Genomic DNA, 21,308 nt, shown 5'->3' with positions numbered 1-21,308 from the left:
GAGCCAATCGACGTTTAGAACGAGATGCCGACAAAAGATTGTCGGGATCAACAGACACTACCAGAGGCATAAGTACCCTGTATCTGCAGCCGTTGAGCATCACTTCAGTTTGTGCTCAGCAACTGTGAGGGTCTCAGCATCGCGCTTCAAAGTTTACATTCTCCGTTTGAACTAGCAAGTTCCTATAGTTAGTCAGTTGCCTTTCCGTGAACTTCAGCGTGTCCTTTCAGCTTACTCTCCAGGCAAGAGAAGTGATTTCTTGCGGCAACGTCCGATCCACGACGAGCTTGGTTCTCCCGAAAAAGTTGTTATCATCTCGAATAAGGTGAGTGTCTTAAGACTCTTTGGTATATCAGTATTCGTGTAGACTTTACTTGTAATGTGATACTTAGTCGGTACAAATATGATCCAGAAATCCCTTGATGCCGTGGCCGCAGCTTTCATGTTTCCGTCCCGAAAGATGATGTTTCTGTGAAGCGTCGGAATAATTACTGTTTTAACACGGGAAATTGCTGACAGATAGTTTTATAGGTGCACAATTATCCTTAAATTCTTCGAGTGGTTTCTGAACCAAGCAATCTCGTCTTAAAACTGCTCCGTCTAAAAACGGTAACTTGGTTCTAAGGCATTTAAGTTTAAATTCCGCATACGTACACCTATGGAACTCCAAGCGTTTGTTTTCTCTCGACGTTGATTTTGTCGCTGGGTTTTCGGAACCCCCCCAAAATACTTATTTCGCTAAGTCGATCTTCTTTACATGGATACAGTTCATACATGAATTAAGGTAAATCCTACCTACTCATATTCCATTTTGACATGGAAAGTCCGCTACTAACCCGTGATTTAGGAAATGACATCATAATGAAAGGCGAGACTTTTACAAATAGTTGTTAGAACAGTCCTTGATCAGAATGTCGTTAACGATGGTGAGGTACCGGACATTTTCCTAGATAGAAAACAATGCATGGCATATCGTATCCATTCCGAAAAAATATTTGACGCTCGTTTATTAATTGTCCTCCTGGTCATGGAGCTCGAGACGCTTCTAGCTCCATGGCCTGATGCATGATTAGAGTTTGTTAATCCACGTGGCTATGTTGATTTCTTGGCAATCACGGTTTTAGTGGTAACATGGTAGCCTTATTCATACGGATATTAGGATATATCGGTGCCGAATCGACTTGTGGCCAGAAAGTACGGACTTGGGCATTAATGTTCGCTGCCGGAACGTCTAGAGACGTCGTTTCGTATTTATAGCTCCCTTAGCATGAATTGTACAGGAGGAAACTTCTGCGTTAACGGTCGTTTTAACCTATTTTAAAGGCCATATTTTAATTGATTAATCAAATAACCACATGTCATCCATAAGAACGCTTCACTGAGGGGGGGGGGGGGGGGTTATTCATCGGCTTTAACTAAAAGCAAATTGACCGGCCTGATAGAAATTTCAATTGAAAAAAGAGCTAACACCATGTAAATAATAGTCAGCAACTAGTGATGCGAGAACAAGGATTGAAGACTGCACCATTCTTCGACAATTAAGCCTTCCGAAAAACAAGATACCGTTTCACCACGTGTGAAATCCTGTCCAATAATTGTTTCTGCCATTTCGAAGCACATGCGCTCGTTAGCTGGGTAGTCTGCCAAGTAGATCTAATTTCGACTCGATCTATCAATCCCGTTGTCGATATGTCATCCACTGTCATATCGGCTACGGGATCGACAGATCAAGTCGAAAATCGATCTTCTAAGCAGACTACCAAGCTAACGAGCGGTCTGTGTGTCTAACGTTTTCAAAGACTCGTCTTTACCATTACTTTTTGGCTGATCAAGTTGGCTCAATTTGCTACTTTAATAGCGGGCTCACGCTATCAATAACCAATTAGTTTTTACATGACTGATGCTTGATAACACCTCAAAATCAAGACGAATAAAATGTATAGATTTCTACGTCACAATGCAATTAACTCAAAGATTAAGTATATCATAATGTAGGTTAGTCGACTTTGGAGGTCATCGTATACGTCGTTCGTCAGGTTCAATGTCTAAACGGGCACTGACATCGCCATATGTACTGTAGAGACATACCAAATTTCAGATTTTTATTTTTCTCAGTTATAGAAGTCCCAAACCCCAATAAAGTATATATGTTCTGAAAGCCCTGATATTGGGAAATCCGACCGTGCACAGTACGCAGTCATTATTTGCATAATAGTCACGCGACAAACTTTTTGCAGGACCTTCCCAAAATCGGGTTTTCCTCCCTTTAGCGAACTTGTATTATCCTTCAAATTCGTGTCTGGAATTTCCTTTTATGTGCCTTTGGTTTTTAGTTATGTACATTGAAGGTGTTAGACCATGGATTTTACATCCATGGTTAGACTAAGGTGTTTTCAAGGAATTGTAATTTTAATGGAGACGCGGAGAAAAAATCGCAGACACCTGGATAGTCCTTTATTCTTACTCGAAAGCTGTGCCCAGATATGTTACTGTAATCAATTGGTTTAGAGCAAATAGAAAACCTACCCAATTAAATAACCAGATAAGCCATGCACTATGGCAATAAGCTTGGTATGGCTAGTGTGCCGTACACTGCAACCACGTATTCCCGTGTTTTTTTATACAACCGCCTTGACATACGATCCTATAGGTGCCTTACCATTCGGTGTCAAAGTTTTCCCAGAATGCCAAAGCTAACATTACGTATCTCCGCAACATAGTCAGTCAACAGCTTAAAGCCCCAATAGCTGAGAATGTGTAATAAACCGATCTCAAAATATCCTCAGTTTTCCAAGAGTTTTCTTTGAATAAGACTCATTAAAGACTGAAAAAGTGTATAACATTGTCATATGTCGAAAGTGGCATCATTTTAGATTTCCTGCCATTTTCAAAAACCAATCATGTGATAGAGAAAATAAAGATTACGACAACATACTGTCGGTCATCGTGTGGGTGCATTCAAGTAAATGGCATCATGCTTGTTTCTTTGATGATTACAATGTATATGTGCACGAAATACTGCATTTTTGTACTTTTCTATGGGGCGCCATTTTATGGATGCGGCACCCGTTTATATATAAAATATGTAGTCATGGTCCAAATCAGGCGGCAGTGATACGTCAATACATGTCCTACAGTCAGCACATTTACACGAACCAACGTTGATTTGAAAATAAAATCATGAAAAAAATTCATATAATTCGCATCTATCTGGGCTTAAAATGTTTACCAGGCGTCAGCTAAGTCCATTCAATTGTTCACGGTGTTTGATGTTTACGATTTTTTTTTCATCCAAGAACGACTTTGTATGGTGCAATGATGCACACTAGCGATTCAGCAGTATCAAACATAACACTCTTGAGCGTGGTGTTACATGCTTGGTTAGAGCGAAAAAGTCTTTCTTTGCATTTCTTCATTGTGGAGTAGTTCTATCGTTAAGATATAAATTATTATTTGTAAACAATGAGGTAATATAAAAAGACTGTCGTTTTCATTCAGTTCGTTACTTTATTGGTAGGAATGCTTGGACGAAAACGAAAGGTATGACGTAGTAAGTTTCAACTCCTTTGAGCCCAATAATCCTCAAATATCGACCTCTGGCTAAAACTGATAATTTCGTGGAATTTCTTAAGTGAACGAACAATATGAATTAAGAATTTGTTGTGCTAATTCCTTAACTTTCTTATCCTATCAAGGTGCAATGGATTCAACGACTGGTGCTCGCCCAATTTGCGGAGCTGGCCCGCCAAGGAATAGACGTCGTAGAGGGCGTACTGTCTATTCCCAAGATCAACTGGATGCCCTGGAGACGGTCTTCAAGAGTGAACCATATCCTGACATCGTGGCACGTGAAGAGTTAGCTCAAGCGATTGGTCTGTCTGAGGCAAGAGTACAAGTAAGTACAACCTATACAATATGATTTGATTTTCTGAAGGGACAAAGTCGCCACCGTTTCAAGATCATTTCGGTTGTTATTTGTGTTCGGTTGTTATCCATGTGTACTGGCCGCCTTTTGCTCTTTATAAAGTGCAACAAATCAGAAATATTTCATTGTGACCCATCAAAAACAGGAAAAATCGGCAAAATCATGCGTGATTTTTAAAGTGAGAAAAACAAGTTTGGGGTCGGGGGTTTTAAATAGGGTAGGTCGGGTTACCGGTAGCCTTGACCCTATTTCTTCGCTTCGGTCTCCGTACCTCCGACCATACTCCGAAGGCCAAAAGCGAAGAGACTGGGGTCTAGGCTAGGTTGCCATACATTTTTTTACTCGGCATTATTCTTGTTCTTTGTATTTCAACATACTTTAGCGCAAAGACAGATTAACTAACCTATGTTTTCTAACATATCATGAGAAGTTAGACATCCCATTCAGCGTGGTGGTAGTTATAGGGTTAGTTATTACTATTCACGACCCACACCAAAGATACAGCCATAAGAAAGATTTGACAACACACAGTAGTTTCCTAGGGGTTTTATTCTCATTCACTCTTAAGTTTCATTTTATGCCCTTGTTCTGCAAACTTGGTCATAACGGTCAAAACTTTGTTCTAGTTATCTCAAACAGCAAGTTATGAAATTCAATGTTTGAAATCTACGCTGCAGGGGCATTTTCAAATCTTCACATAGCAATTGCACTCTGCTTCTGAACCAAAAACACAGCTGGAGACTTTGAAATGTTTTGATGTAATCCTGGCGTCCTGGGAAATAAGAGTTAAATTAAATAAATTTGTGTTCTTTACAGGTGTGGTTTCAGAATAAACGAGCCCGAATCAGGAAGTTCAGCAGACAAGACGAAGAAGATTCTTTACCAGCCAAGAAGAAACGTAAACCGTCAACATCATCGGAGCCTTCAACACCGTCGTCGTCATCATCATCATCACCACCGCCACCATCAAGACACAAGAAGAGAGCTAGAAGTATCGGTTCAGTTGATAAGGCAGGCTGCGTTTCTACTTCGCAATCAGCAACGTCGTCAGGAATCACAAATAGAGTCGAACACACTTTCACACCGATATCGCCTCCGCCTCCGCCGCTTTCTTCACCCGAACTCAGTGTCCCCTTCGTCACATCCAACGTTCACGCTCCAATACCTTACCAGCCATGTGGATACAGCATAGGACCAGCGACAGCGCCGTACACACCTGTGACATTCAGCACTCTTAACGTTCGCCCTGCCAGTTCCGCCTCACACCAAGGTCACTTGCACAAACCGAGGGCTGTGCATGGAACACTGAACTCGATCTCTGAGTACCCAGCGAGGCCATCTAGTCATGGAAAAGGCTTTACTATCCTACCACGTAATCCAAGTCGCTTCCAGCCTTATGCAGCACATCCAACTAGTCCCCGCCCATCAGTGTCGTCGACATTCAGCAGTTCACCATCGCAATCTGAGGAATCATCCTCAAGTGTCTACTACAGCTCGTCATTTTACGCGATCCCTGCGTCGAACTTTCAAGCTACTGGGGATGCACGCCGCCCTCAACAACCAATCACGAACTTCTGTATCCGCCAGTGATTGACGCCTCCTTTTTCCGTTGAGATGTAAATTTCAGTTGATGATTTCACTCGATAATTGCATCAACGCTTATTTGAAAATGTTTGTGATCATATGCCATGTAACAATTAGTACTTTCACTCGCTGAGAACTGAACAAAATCAGTATAGAATCGATATTTAAAACGTTTGACATGTTCCTTTGCAAATACAAAAGTACTACAGATGTTCCAATTTTACTATTGTGCAGATATTTTGTATAAATCGATCCGATTTTCGATGTTGCTATGTAAAATAATTTTCTGACAGAATGCTAATAAATTTTTTGAAGTTTACTTGTGTTGTCGTCTTATGTATGTCCCATCGTGTCCGAGTCCAATGTCTTATTTTGATAAAATATGAGAAGTGACGAATGCACACCTGTGAGTGGAGATAAAATGACCCGGCATAATTGTGAGTTTGTTAGATAAAAATTAAATCATATGTTGACAAAAACAAAATCACGTGTTCTCACCCTTAAGAAAGTTCTGTTGTCACGGAACCGTTGTAAAAGCTGAAGGAAACCATTGGAAGAAAAGGTGCAGCCCCATTGAGGGCGCTATTACCATGAGTATGGATCTGTTATTTACCGCCGGCAACTACCTCCAAAACACTTGGTAAAAGTTGAGAAAATTTATTAGCTATTTATATTCAACAGCAACAGTGTACTAGAATGTTTAAGGTTTGTTAACAATCTTATCAACCTTTTTGACCGAATAAGGCACTGGTCAGTTTCTTCGACGTGGGGGTACCATGTTTTTTAAATGCCTAATTTGGAGGTTGGGAGGGGGCTAAGTGTGATTTTGAATTTCGACACGGGCTCATAATTGTATCAAATGCATCGTGCTAACCACGATTTCATCATTCAGTTTCATTTTCGGCACGTCCTCCTGGCGCGAGACTTTAATAATCAGACTTAAATCACTAATATTTCCCATATATTTGATACAGTGGCATACTTTAGAAAGAGACAAATGACAAGATATTTTTGTTCTCATTGAAGCTATTATTTTCCTTGTGTAACAGGTTTTCTATAAAACGGTGCTTTTTCCATAACTAAAATGACAGTTAACAGAAGGCAGTTTTTGTCATCAATGTTTAAAGAAGAGGTCCTATCTGACACTGTCTGCATCAGATTTGGTGACTACTTATAAAAATAGCTCTCTATGGCTTCTCAGGAGATGTTATCGGATGGCTGGCAAGTCTGAACACGCATCAAAATTTTTGACTTACTGCTTTTCTCTCAATTTCTATGTATAACCAGATGTCCAGAACTGCTGTACATAAATTGATGTCAATTTATGTACAGCAGTTCTGGACATCTGGTTATACATAGAAAGTGTGGAATACATTCACAGTTCATTCAAATACTGTATCCAAACTTTAAAGTTAACGCCTTAAAATTCCTATCTTACCACTGACATGACAACAATTTCATTAAAACATAGAATGACTGAATGTTTAAAATTCACCCCAAAATTTATAATTCACCGTTTACTTTACCTTTGTCGGGGGTCAACCTATTTTTGAAAGTTGGAATGGGCGGGGGTCAACCACTTTTTGACTTCGGCAAAAATAATCCACCTCCCAGCGCCCCCCCCCCCCACCCCCGCCCCGGCTGAAAAAACTGACCAGTCACTAAATTTTGACATTTCTTCCACTGGTAATCCGAGATGTAGAATAGACTTTTACTGCCATTAAAATTAATTACGATGATTCGCATCCATTAATTTCACACCACTCTGATGTGTTAAAGGGACATTAGCTCTATCTGTAGACTAATTTTTCACAACTCTGTTTCAATGTATCAACTACAGAATTTTACTGCAATCCGATCATCATGACCAATGCCCGGTGTCCTGCTTGTCAACGCATCCTGTATACGTGAAATGACCATTGTTATTGTTGATAAATGTATTCTAGTCCGGACCAAAATACAAAATTTGCACAATAACAATGTAGATTATACGCATATGGTATATTTATGAGCTATATATTAGGACTTCCTCTATGGTTCAGGGATTCACACCAGAAGCTGCAGATGATACACAGAAACAAATAAAATAAAAAAATGACCAGAGTTACTGCTAATGGATCTTTAAGGAACCGTGCATGGCGAAATAATGGTTATCGATCAGAGCAATCAATAAGAGTCGAACAGTCGTAAAGGTAAAATACTGTATATGCCCCGTTTTTTTTAAATGAATTTATTGTGAGGTATATTTCAGAAGTACCACGTTCGGATTTAGACAATACAGAGAAAACTGAAGCAATTTGAATGACATCAATTCTCTGCAAGAAATGTGCTCTTTAATGTTATAGTGATAATAGTTTCTATCTGAATCCCAAAGAAACAAGTCAATTTTTGAAAATATTCTATTTCAAGGCCAATGCATGATTCAGCATAATCTCATCCAACTGCGCGTGAGGCAATGTAACTTTTATTATGTCAAAATTAGACGCTTGCTTTCCAGCCAGACTGACCCTGCCGTGGCTTAACTGCTCACTCCAAACTACCCAAGCAATCGTCGATCCTTACAAAAGGACTGCATTTGAGTAAATCGGATCTACTCTCACACTATCAACAATGACTGCGTATTCGATTCCTTGCAATAATATAGCATATTTATGTCACCTTTTACTGCTTAAACTATGATAAAAGGATCTCCGTTACTATAAAAAGTAATATCCTCCAATACGACAGAAACTGCAGCAGTGTGCATATTTTGTATCGCTGTTTGTCATCTATTTGTTCGACTGGTTAATTTACCACTGATGGCGCTATTCAGCACGTTCAAACAATAGTAAACCTGTTCCTAAAATCTGAAAAACCGCTATCGGGCAAAGCTTTGACTGAGATATAAACTTAATTATCGCAACAGCTACAAACACACCTAAAGCTAATCAGTTATAGCATAGACCCTCGACACTTGGGTCTATGGTTATAGCCATTCTCAGAGTGATCTGTAAGTAATTCCACTTCAATCCCAGTGGACGCTCGGCAATCATATTTCTTAGGCGTTAATCGTCACAATGTCACCGCCATCATCATGATGTTGTCTGTTTATGACTAATCATGATCCTGTGTCTTCAGTCTTTATAGAATTATGATTCGGCAAATATTATTAACAAATAAAAACAGTGTATTATAAGACACTGAGGTTTACTAGAATGAACTATCAAAATATGTTCAGCATCCGTTTGCAGCGTGCTCGGTCAAACGATTGCGTACATAATTGTATCAACTTCGTAAATGATAGATATCTTTCGCAAAAAACGTAGAATCGCCTTATTTGTATTTGGTTGTAAAACAGCAAAATTAGCATCTGTCCAACGTTTCGGTATTGCATGGTAGATTGATCCCGGGGTTTGTTTGTTTTTGTTTTAAAAAAGGAGAAATAGCCCGCCGAGCATTGTATTCGATGATTATGTGGGGTGTACGTATGATGATGAAGTTGTAAAATGCCATCATAGAACAATATGAAAGTAATCTTAAATGCCAGACACATCTGAAACAGAATTTAATAATTATATCTGTGCATGTGTGCTGTAAACATAAGAAACTGGAAGACCATGCGCATATCGCTTATAGTCATAGGGCTGTGCATGATACGGGAAGTTGCGTAAAAGTGACCAGAATAATCTGAATTATATCCTTTTCTCAATCATAGAATCGTTTATTATATGTGGCTTCCGTCAAAATGTGTTGCAGAGAAACCAAGTTAAGGTAGAACGCGCCTTCGGAACAGATATTCGGACTCTCAAATTTTCTACAATTCTTTTCTGACATACGACTTGTGGGGATTCATTTGAAGCTATTGGAGAAAGAAAAACTTTTACAGTCTTAGTTTTTCGAAAATCGAAAAATTACTTTTCCCCCACAGAGTTAACACAGGGATGGCAGCCATTTTTTAATTTCAAATAACGGGAAATATTATGTTATTTGTCTCTCCAGTACCAAAGATTGCACAGTGACCCCTGATTTTTATGCTGGCTTTGGTAAGAGAATGTTCGAGAAGTTTCATTGAGGAAAGTTTGAGCAAAAGTTTAAGTCTTTAACTTTTGCGGCGCATACTATCTTAAATTGACTCGGATTAAGTATGTAGAGCCACAGTAGGACGGCGCGTTCTACTCCTAAAATCACGCTAAAATATCAACAAGTGTTGTCAGTACAACATGTACTTATGTTATTGTTGGCAATTACAACTGCATTTTTAGTGCGGACTTGAATTTCTGTGTCGACAAAATATTGCAGTACTATGCGATGTACTTGCAGGGATTATACTGGGTATTTTAACATACTGTAGGCTAACGGGCATTGGCCCGATGCGTTGTTTCATGGTAAGAAAATGGTGAAAATTTTTAGCAACAGTTATCTGGTTATAGGTATTGCTACTGAGATACTCTCCTTCTTAATCTGTTTAGGGATGTTTACGGTGAGATTTTCTGTTCGACGCTGGTGTTTTCTCCGTTGTATACTTTTATCCCCAGCATCAGAAGAAGACTTGCTCGTTGATTCTGAAACGAGTCAGGCAAGAAATAACTTATCCAACAGCACAAAGTCCACTAGGGTAAACAAAAGTCGACACATAATTGGTAATTGTCAGCTTGGCCGAAGATCAATGTCACCACAGACATGGAGAAAAACTGTGATGTCACATTCACACCTCTGACTGATCACTGTGCTATGGTTTACTAGTTGCTAATGTGACCCCCCCTGCCTTTTATTGTTTCGTACGAAATAGTTTGAAGAAAGCGTAAACTTCTATTCAAAGAGACATGCAATGAACAAGCCAACACCAGCCACTAACCATACTGGTAATGACGTAGGGGATACTGCAAGGTTCCATAGGGCCACCGCCCCTCTATCACTGATACAGGGACGGTGATAGGGCTGATGGTAACGACACTTGGACAATGTGGATCTCTGCAACAAAGTCCGGGAGCTTATCGTTGGCGGGGAGGGGGCGAGGGGGTGCACAGTCACGTCCCTCCGACCAGTTTTGTCTGCTAGAGCACAGTGAGGGCCTATGGCTAAGATTACACCGTATAATATATTAGGTGCAATATCGATGTGTGTTAATGACACAATAAAAACGACATGATGTCGCCAATATTTAATCATAGACAGTAGAAGCGAGCTTGTCTATGGTTTAAGCAAACATTTGACAAAGTGGGACTTTGACTCAGTAGAGAAACACGTTTCTCTACTGTCTATTACTTTGATAAACTGTAAACATAAATCAAAGACTGGACTTGGTTCAAGTCGGTGAATTTAAAAAATAAAATCATTTGTAATACCTTGTCTTGTTTCTCTCCTATTTTGTACAAACCTATTTGGAATTTGGCAGCCCAGGTCAGGTTTTCCTTGCGACTGAGTCTGCGCAGTAGTGAGTTTGCCCCATTCACGCGTTTCACATGAAAACAGAACACAAATCATCGCGTTCACCCCACTCAGACACTCACAAATCATAGACCTGAACCGTGGATGTAAAATCTATTTTTTACATCCATGCCTGAACCAAGTCTAATCAAAGACGAGCAATCCAAATATGTTCTATCACAGGCTATTAAAGGGGCTCGGAATCCACTCAATTTGTTCTATATATACAACGATTATACTTCAACTGTACATGCAAAATAACATCGTCCTTCTGGTATGTAGAGTGATTGTAATCGTTGCTCAACACATTTAAAGTTATCCATCGGTTTGTCGCTTGTGCGCTCCATTGCCAGAGCAACTGCGACAAACAAATTGCGATAAATTGTACAAAATGGGAGAGACCTGGTTCAAACCGGTTATTACTCATTCAGTATTACTCTTTTTATATAAAACACTTTGATCGGGATGACAACAATATACATAACCATCGTACGCCCTTAGAACCGACTTGCATGAACGTGTAGCATCTGAGATTGTATTTGCTGAACGTCATCATATAGATAAGTTTGAGCTGGAATAGCCGGGAGAGTTTTACATAAGATTTTAACAACGTTAAAATCTTGAGGGGAAAGTGCAAGCTGTTTGAAACAGGTTCTTTTCCCTCTGATATGAAATTTCCCCTCCCACCTTCAAGTTGTATTTCCAACTTCTACCCATTGTCTCCCCGATGGCTCCCTCCCCATTGAATATGTTCTATATTGTGCGTCCCTCCTTTCCCAACCTGCCCGTTAATAAGATTTCCCAGTCCCTACCCCCACTACGATTATTAAATGTCCCCCCTCCGCTGGCAAATAATTCTACTCCTACGCTGTCCACGAGCATTCGGAGTTTCCATTGCCAGAGATGAACCATTGTAATATGCCTCACTCAGGTATGTTAATGCATGGGCATAGCTTACATACATGTAAAATCAGTTTGAACATACTTTTTAATCAGACCTGGTCAGGAAATTGTAAAAATTGCCAAAGATATGTTTCGCATTTGATTAAGTTGAAATTTATCATAATATATTACCTAAGTCAGGTCACGTGACCATAATCTGTTATTTTCCCGCGAAAATTGTATATTGCAAATAACTGAATATTCCAACCGCTAAACATCAAAATATTTAAAATATTATGACCAATTAATGTAAAATGGGATGGGAACTTGTGTTAGAGCTAGTGGCAGAGGCAAAATTATTGAATTTTGAATAACATTTGTTCACAAAAAACGAAAAATACAATATTTTTGACGTTTTACATGAATATTTTGAATATCAGAAAGAAGTATAGATAGAGTTTCATGAGTGCCATGTATTTTTGAAAGAATATGATAGATGTTGTTTCCAAAAGTGTAAAGAAAATCAAGAAAATTTAACGGGTTACGGTTGGAATATTAAAATTAATAAAGACGTAAATTTTGGCGGGAAAATATCAGATTTGGTCACGTGACTCAACTCGTCAAGATTTAGGCAGACATTTTTTTAAAGAATTTAATAATTCCAGTAATTAGGCCAAATATCAATCAAATCTGGTGGTTTTTAAAGATAATTGATCATTTTCTTACTTTTGGGCTTGATGGGTACAAACACCCATGCATTAACTTACTTGAGCAGTATGATTGAACCACAATGTCGGAAATCTAATCTTCTGTTTTGCTGTTCATTTTACATCAAACTTATTTGTTTGAGCTTTTCTTAAAACGCTTCTTCTCCTTCTTATTATCAAAACTCTCGCGTCATTCTGTCATAGACATTGTGTTTAATCATGCAGGTCTTTCTTTTTACCTCCATGGTTTAATTTAACTATAATGTTCCATCCTCGAGGAGACTCAGTTTGACATGACTTCAATTCATGCACCGCCAATAAGGAAAACGGCCGTTGAAACTGCGCCTGTGAGAGTTTCTTGTTTACAAACAATGTATTTCGTGCACGATATCTGGATGCACCTCATCATGGATGTAAAAAAATCTATTTTTTACATCCATGACCTCATCATCATAGCTGCAACATTTAAACTATACGTTGTAGATTATAACACACATGTTTTAACTTTCATCAATCACCATCGTACCTTGGAAACAGTGTTTACATTGGTCGTATAGGTCCCATGCGACCTTTGAGCGCAGTTGCGAAGACTGTATCCCTTTGAACCATTTCGTAGATTTGTTGTCGAAATTGTGAACGAGAGAGTTCGAGATGGAAATGGCAGACGGTTGATACACGGTCCCTTCCAGGGACCGTGGTTCATACAGATTTTGTTGTTACGCTATATCACATATCATTTTATGGATTCACATGGGCGATTTACAGTAGGTTTCAATACGGTGCCAAAACTGTGTGTGGAGACAGTTTTAGCTTCAGCAAACACCTTCTAACTCTCTATTGTTACTAAAAAGCCACGTTGTAGATCGCGGGAAATCAACTGTTCAGCTATTGGTCCAGACAGAGTTGCCCCACGCTGGTTCACGGTAACGAATCAATGAGTCTGTGACTTTGGAATGTGTGGTGATACCCAAGCTAATCGTTTGTTTTGTATATACTATGTTTCTGTCTCACGTTTACAAATGTGGGGTCGAATTGAAACCCGCAGTAGTTTTGTTAACTTCTACTATTGAGGTAGTTTCTATGTACAGACTATCTACAATGTATATGCTGTATTTCTGGAAACTCGAAGACGTACACAATTGTGGTACAACGAATACAGTCAATATGCTCATCATCAGACTCGGATGAAGATATCAAGATGAAAAGATTCAAATTAACACCTTCATTAACACCGCAGTCGCGGATTTGCCAGTAGGCGGGTGTGTGCTATTATTTGCGAATCAGAGAACACACGTGATGCAAAGATCGGAGACATATCGTGTCGGGCATATTGACAATTATGATTACTATACTGGTGAAAATAAGCTATTTATCTGGTGTGCACTAGCTAGTCGGTTTTACACCTTATCGTCGTGTGTGGTCCTCAGAGTAGTGTCGTTTTCGGGTGGCATCCAATGTGTTTCGTGTTTACAGCAACTATAGACCCTGGAGAAATTTCTCCAGGTCAAACGCAGCAACACAGTTATAGTTCTGCCTCATTATACTGTAGCTTGAAAGGCTTGTTCGACAGCAATCACGAAACGTTCCGTGAAATTTGAGGCAAACAAACAAAAATTGTACTTGGGAAAGTTGGAAATTTTTAATGCAATATTACGAATATCAACGATGTTCTCAATGTGACATTCATATAGATATTTTATAAATAATATGGTAACAATCAAATTGATTCTCTTTGCGATGAAGTACGCGGAATCTATTCTTCATTTCATGGCTGTCTGTCAGTCACATTTGCTGTACATTTATACCTGCAGTAGTCAACCATCGGCCTTCATCTTATAACAATATGGATGCTGTATAACTTTGCTCTACTGATATTATCTACTGATGAGACTGTGTCCATTTCTTTCACCGAAAATTTTCATGAGCTTGACCTAAGCATTTATTAACAGGCACAAAATAACTTTCACGTTTTGTTTAATAGGCACATTGTAGCGAAGGTATAATGTGTATAGCTAAACTACAGAACATGGATCTACATCCATGGATGTACATGTATGCATGGCGATAGAAGCGAGACTGTCTCCTGCCTCCATGGTACATGCAAAGTACTTTTCTAAACGGTTTTGCTCAATGCTTGACGACTTTGAGGCGATTCTTGCAAGAGCTACGCGTTTACTGTAGACACAAAAAAATGTCTGTTCGAGAAATACATTGGAATGTGATAAAACATTCGATGAAACAGTCCCTCCACACACAGTTCTCCGAGATTGGCAGTCAGAATCAGGGGAACTTGTTCCTGAATTTTGTGTTCCCACTTGTCTCATAACGAACTAAACCAAAGTTCCTTTTTACCAAACGGAAAAGTGATTCGTGATTTGGACGTTTCATACGAATTCTAGCGTCGTCGCAGTCAGTGTATAGCCCCATCGCTGCATCTGGCGTTACCAACAAAACGACCAGAAGATGCAAATATAGCAGCTTGACGTAGTTCACACAACCGTTAGCACATGCAAATTTTCACTCACAATCTTCATGGTCGGGCCATGGAGCTGGAAACGGATGTTTCTAGGTCCTTGGTGGGTCAAATGCTAATACGGTGTTTATATACAAAAATGACTCTTCTTTAAATTTTCAAGTTCGGAGACCACAAGGGAATTGGCATAAAGACGGAACATTTACTTCCGAACAGTTGCTACGGACTAGGGAATGATGGAAAGAGAGTCATATAGAAATGATAGACACTCCAAAGAGTGTGTTAAGTAGCTGTCCACGCGAAAAACCTGTCGTTGATTCATCAGCAGCGTTACTTCCTGATTACCACCTACTTATATAAAATAAAGTCTTCATATATATGAATATAAAAACACTCTTCTACAGATGGACCCTACTAATCTCTAATGAATAGTGATGTTTTGTGTGACTATCCAAACTTGATATTTCGTGCCTCCCTAACGATTTCCTCTAAGATTTTGTCTTGACAGATTGCGAGTTCGTTGACTGATCGTAAACGTGTTTTTTCCCCGTTAGAGAGTGACATGATTAATCCTATCGTGATAGCAGAAGCATGGAAGTAGTAGAGACTCTCTACTACCTCATGGTAGAAGCGAGACTACCTCACCAATCTCGTCAAATACCATTATCATTACCCAAGTTGCTGTGGTTTCCTCATTTCTATTGTTTTGAACGTGATTGGACCATTAACAGGTGATGTTAGACATGTTGCTTTGTTTCAGAGATACAGGAAGGTCGCGAATATAAACATTTTTCATGAAGATATCAAATATCCCTTGCTTCACTTAAAATGATTTTGCTGTTTGGCAAGTCGAGTCGCATCGCCATGCATGATTGAAGAATATTTCGCGTGTCAATACTTGGACTAATAGGAGTGAACTAATTGGAATAAATAATTCCTTTTCACGTCTGTCCATCAACAAGACGAATATCTTCATTTTAGCACCTTCTGGGGAGTTAACAAAAGAATACAGACCAAACAAGGTGTACGCACGACCCGGCAAACACTCAATAATTGGCACAAATAGACGAATAAATTATCACCGTTTAACACCTCGCGAAATGGAGTTCACGACGCATATTCAAAATCTCGGATGTTTTATCACTTAGGAATAGTTGAGTTTCGACCGTCTCAGCGGCAACATCATTTCATGCAGTATCTGTCGCTACGTCTGCCTCCCGCCATGTCTATCGTTCCCCCAACAACCTCTCCGACGATTTCAACCATGTCGCCCACAAGCTGCGGTTCTAATGACTGCCTTACACCAAGTTCCGTCGCATCGTCCGAATCCATATCACCGAGAAATCACGACGACTGTGAATTCGACAACAGTAGCAGAGATGACAGTCTACATTCCTCAACAAGTGACGGTAAGAACCCATTTTCACTACTCGACAACATTTCTGGGCAAGGATTCGGATCTCAGACGGAACTCAGGCTGGTAGTTTATCACCAAAAGGGTTTTAGGCTGTTTTCCGTCTTTACCAGTTAACTTTATTTCGGTGCAAGCGTTATAAGCCTCGTTATTTCGCAAATCATAGACAGTAGAAGCGATACTGTCTATGCGCAAACTGACTGGTTTTCATAACTCCCAACCATGTTTGTTTGGATTCAGGGAGTTAGTGCATGAATTGAAATATACCATCGGCATGTGTTTTATTGATGAGTTTCCTTAGACATCCCCTAAAACGTAAAAGCGGTAAACGCCATGCACCCTATATTCAAAGCACGGAGACGGTGATGACAAAAATTAAAAATGAAAAAAATCATGTGCGATGTTTCAAAACACAGACCCTCCATCACCCGGTGGTGGAGGGACTGTGGTCCGATAGATCTTTGAAAAAAACAAGAATATATATTCGCCAATCGACATTCGTAGTCACCCATTCTGTATTCGCTAAGAGAGGTGATGAGGCCAACTACACCGCTTCTTGATCTCAGGACATTCAAAGAGTATATCTACAATAATGGTCATTGAATTTCCTGCCAATCACGTAAATTCTCTGTTGGTCAACATCACAATCTTGACATTTACTGAAATTAAGATCTATATTTTCCCATCTGACAAGTACTTATTGTACATTTCCTTTGCGGGCAAACATAGGGTTTCCATCTCAGCCGGGTAGTATCGCCGGCTGTTCCACGTGCGGCGTCTCTGTAAGGTGTTAAGTGGTAAACCACTTACATCATAATAAGCTGTAGATTATGAGTTTTAAGTCTCGCAAATGTCCCTTCTTTCAGACCACCCAAAGAAAACGTCCAGCAGATCCAGCAGAGCAAGGAGAACTTCATTCTACGCTTATCAGCTGACGGGACTTGGACAAGTCTTTGAAAAGGAACAGTATCCAGACCCGGCGCAGAGACAGAAAATTGCTGAAGCGCTGGATTTAGATTTCGACACAGTAACGGTAGGTGAAATCATTAAAACCCACTTACGCGCACTATATATGGAGGTATAAAAACAAGATTTTTACCTCCATGCATGCACCCCTAAAAAGATATTTTTTTTAAATTCCACCAAAAAGCCGTGCCATGGTTTGGGTCACATCCTAGATTCTTAGCGGGTGCAAATTATACGTTGACTCACTGCACGGGATGTAAAACTATTTTTTTCTTTTTTACATCCATGGTCACAGTTCTTCTACACACTTGTGCGGAGGGACTGTGGTTGAGTCATTTTCCAGGGTCTATGATTGAGTCTTACCAACCATAATCTTTTTACTAGGAGACAAGGAACTGGTTTTCAGAAGCAGAATTTGCGCCTGCTTCGTTTCCTGTTTACCTAATTTTGTTGGACTGACTCCACGTCTCTATAAAAAGACTACATGCAAGAGTATTCACATATTGTAATCGCTCTTTTCTCATTCACGAAAAAATTAGATCAATAGATGTGTGTACGTTGCTGTACTGACCACAACCGCAACGATTATGTCATTTAGGTGTAGACTTTAAGTATCAACGGGAATCGTAATCACTCATTTATTTTCCCGTGGTAAAGCATTCTCGTAGTTTTTTCTTTTGTTTTGTTTTGTTTTTTGCAAAAGTTCCTTTAAGCCCCCTCACTAGAAATCAGTTTAATCGCGAACTTTCCTTAGAAGAAGCACATCAAATACAATTTTGGGAAGGGTTATAATTAGGTTTAGCGTTAGTTTTAGGATAGCATACTTAAAATTGTTTTATATCCTACCTAAGAAAAAAGTTTCGGGTTTCCTTTTTCACATCCAAGATTGTCGCCGTAATTTCACATACGATGTTACCATGGAGGTGCGATCTGGTACCTCCATTGTGTTACTCATGGAACATCATTATCTTCCAGAAATTTGACAGAATGACTTGACTCCTTTACAGCTATTATCCTACCAAAAGCGATCAGAATTGAAAGATTTTAATCCGGTGACAAAGCAAACATTTGGTATTTCTATAATTCTCACTCATTACCATCAAGCTTGGTGGTCTTTGTAATGCGTCTAGACAACTAAAACAGCACATCCGATTATAATTTTCACACCAACCTGGCACGACAGTCGTGGCAGTGAACAAATTATGGTTCACAACTAATGAGGAGGGGTCCTGCCTTATGTTTTCCATTTTCTACCCGAAGATGAATGCATACAGGTGTTGGTTGCTGTTTTAATAATTTGCAGTCTTGTCTGTTTTGATTTTAGAGGTGGTTTCAAAACCGGCGTGCAAAATTTCGTCGTGACAGCATCAATCGACAACGCCGATCCAGTGCTCGCTGTGCTGACACCGTACAGAAGAAAGGAAGCGGCCTGTCGTCGTTCACCATGGAGTCGATCCTCCGGAAATCTCCGTCGACGACAAACAACAGCAGTGGCACTCTGCCGTACGGTAGCCAGGCGTCGCCCCAGCATGCTGCTGTCAACAGCTACTACCAACACTACCCGTACTTCTACCCAGCTTACGTCTATCACTACTATCCCAACGTGCAAGCTCATAACCACTCACCAATTTCCACGGCCACTGAGAAGCCCATTCCACTCTCCCCCGACAAGCCCCTGGACCTCAGCTTCGCGAAGAAACGCGATTTGCCCGCAAAGGAGAACGACGTTCCAAGTCCAAAGAAAAAGAAGGGGGACCAAAGAAACAACAGTAACAAGGCCCTTGATCTTTCATCTAGTGGGGAGGCAGACGACATCGAGCCAAAGACGACACGGGAGGAGAATGGCAACATTCTCTATTCAAAATTTAATTCCGTGTATGCCCCTGGTTATTACAGACCTTACCCTTATAGAGTGATGAACACACCAGACGCGAGGAATAGCGCTCATGATGGTGGCTATGTTCCTATGACGTCGATTCCAGTTAACTCATTATATGGACAGCAAAATTACCCTGCAGCATTGCCATTTTATCAATAACTTTGAACATCGGACCAATTCACTTTTACGACTCTCAAACCATGGAGGTAGTCTTTCTTTCTACCTCCATGCACAAACTAATCCATAGACCAGTTAACATTACGACCAATTTGTTGGTAATTAAGAGTTTTGATTTGTCAGAAATTCGTCGTCAAAGACTTGTTGCACGAGCAAGCGTCGTTGGTACAGAACATTTGCCATAAATTAACGTTTTTGAAATTTTAGTGATTGGATGGCTTTTACAAACCCGTGACGCCAGGTGTCGAATCACGTCATCGCAAAAGTGAGAAATTCTATGAATGGGTGTTTCACACTACTTCGATTGTTGGGAAGCATTCCTCCTTGAGGTGTCGACTTCTCCTCGCTCATGTGCTAATTAACAATCCCCACATCGTTAAAAGTGCTCCTCAATGGCTTTAAACGGAAAATAATATGAACCCAAGGATTTTAACGAACAAAAACGTGCTGGTCTGTATCAAACAGTTCCATTGTGAAAAGTATTGATAGACATTTTTGAGATGATAAACATTGGACTCTTTGTAGATACTTGTTTATTTTCAGTGTTCTATATTTTCTCTGCTCGAAGTTCAATTGGAAAATGAATATTTGATTGACGTAAAGTAGAAGACAAAAAGTTTTTTCCCAAACAGTGAAATTTGTGACTTCCTGCTTGTGCAATGTGCAGAGTCACACAGATACAGCTTGTACTTCATTGCAAATCATTATTTGAATAGACATTTATATGTAAAGTGTTGTTTCTATATTCAACTATTTATTTTTTTCGATGCTTAAGTAATAACACATACGTGGTATATCACGATAAAAAAAAACAAAGAGTGTAATTTTGTGTGTTTGTTGACGTTTTGAATTCTTTAAATGTGCGCCCGAATTTATGTTCAATAAAAACCTATAAAATGAAACTCTTTGAATGATTTTTATTTTCCTTCTTGTAAGAGAACGAAATTGCCGACTTCTCATAATTGTGTAATTCCCGAGGGGAACGATGAAAATATTGCGAATTTCTGGTGACAAGATGGCGAAAGTTTGCTGCAAATTCAGGTGATAGGAGTGTTCGATCCCACCATTTCCCAAATTTCTAAAGTATATACATTGACATGTAGGTAATAAGCAAGGCTCTCCCGTTACCTCCATATACACTTGACTTGTGAGAACACAGGCCTGCATATCTATGAATATGTTCCCACCGCACAAACTGTAAAACGACGTACAGAAAACTCTTTACTACATATTCAAGACGGACTGATTTCTTGGAAATGACGAATTGCTGCACAGCAGTATACGTATTCAAACAGCATATCCCTCCAATCAAATTTCCTTGACAAAATATGTACTCTTTACTAGTGGATTTATACTCTCTCTTGGTGTGAAATGTCGGCACTATGTCCTCAAGCCTGCCTTGCTTTTCTCTCATTATAACCCAGGCATGATAGCTACCTTTGTCCTACATTTCGATACCCTATATCAAGCGGCAAATCATATTACGGTCGTTGTGTTGGTTGCTGACTATCAATTTTCTACATTTTTTTTAAAATCCGAAAACGTCTTGTTAATACTTGCTTGACCCAATGATGTCTCTACCGCTGATTGTCATTTTGAAAAAGTATTTTCTTGTTGTTATGTATGCCGCGACCAGAGTATTGCGCTTAATATGTGTGATCATATTAGAAATTTTGTGAAGCACTATTTGTTACATGTAAATATGCAAATAGACCAAAAAAACCCAGCTATTTATTGACAAATGAACATGAACAGAAATTGATCCCTAATTGCGTGTATTGAACAAATCATTTTGTAACAAATAAAGAAATACACACGCAAACAAACGAACAAAGAGCCAGAGTCCCCTGTGATCTCAGTTGTGTGGAACCTCTCAATTGTATATCTTTACTGTG

The 21,308-nt window shown here is 39.6% G+C and overlaps 2 protein-coding genes across 2 annotated transcripts; both read left to right on the top strand.

Annotated features, from left to right (window-relative positions):
• On the top strand, positions 1-5,649 carry LOC139134908 (homeobox protein OTX1 A-like). Its single transcript, XM_070702000.1, has 3 exons — positions 1-325; positions 3,696-3,895; positions 4,742-5,649. The coding sequence occupies exons 2-3, from the start codon at positions 3,701-3,703 to the stop codon at positions 5,513-5,515; spliced, it is 969 nt and encodes a 322-aa protein (XP_070558101.1). The 5' UTR covers positions 1-325; positions 3,696-3,700; the 3' UTR covers positions 5,516-5,649.
• A 10,460-nt stretch (positions 5,650-16,109) lies between these two features.
• LOC139134204 (uncharacterized) lies at positions 16,110-19,625 on the top strand. Its single transcript, XM_070701117.1, has 3 exons — positions 16,110-16,386; positions 17,258-17,424; positions 18,682-19,625. The coding sequence occupies exons 1-3, from the start codon at positions 16,110-16,112 to the stop codon at positions 19,393-19,395; spliced, it is 1,158 nt and encodes a 385-aa protein (XP_070557218.1). The 3' UTR covers positions 19,396-19,625.
• Positions 19,626-21,308: the final 1,683 nt, after the last annotated feature.

This window comes from Ptychodera flava, chromosome 6 (assembly GCF_041260155.1).
Source record: "Ptychodera flava strain L36383 chromosome 6, AS_Pfla_20210202, whole genome shotgun sequence".
NCBI lineage: Eukaryota > Metazoa > Hemichordata > Enteropneusta > Ptychoderidae > Ptychodera > Ptychodera flava.
Note: the sequence above shows the minus strand (reverse complement) of the source record. Positions and strands in the feature narration are given on the sequence as shown.

Excerpts from the sequence above, each read along its gene's own strand:
- LOC139134908 (XM_070702000.1), top strand. The coding sequence starts at position 3,701 with ATGGATTCAACGACTGGTGCTCGCCCAATTTGCGGAGCTGGCCCGCCA. Across the intron at positions 3,896-4,741 it reads TGTCTGAGGCAAGAGTACAA|GTGTGGTTTCAGAATAAACG; the intron begins GTAAGTACAACC and ends TGTTCTTTACAG.
- LOC139134204 (XM_070701117.1), top strand. The coding sequence starts at position 16,110 with ATGTTTTATCACTTAGGAATAGTTGAGTTTCGACCGTCTCAGCGGCAA. Across the intron at positions 16,387-17,257 it reads ACATTCCTCAACAAGTGACG|ACCACCCAAAGAAAACGTCC; the intron begins GTAAGAACCCAT and ends CCCTTCTTTCAG. Across the intron at positions 17,425-18,681 it reads TAGATTTCGACACAGTAACG|AGGTGGTTTCAAAACCGGCG; the intron begins GTAGGTGAAATC and ends TTTTGATTTTAG.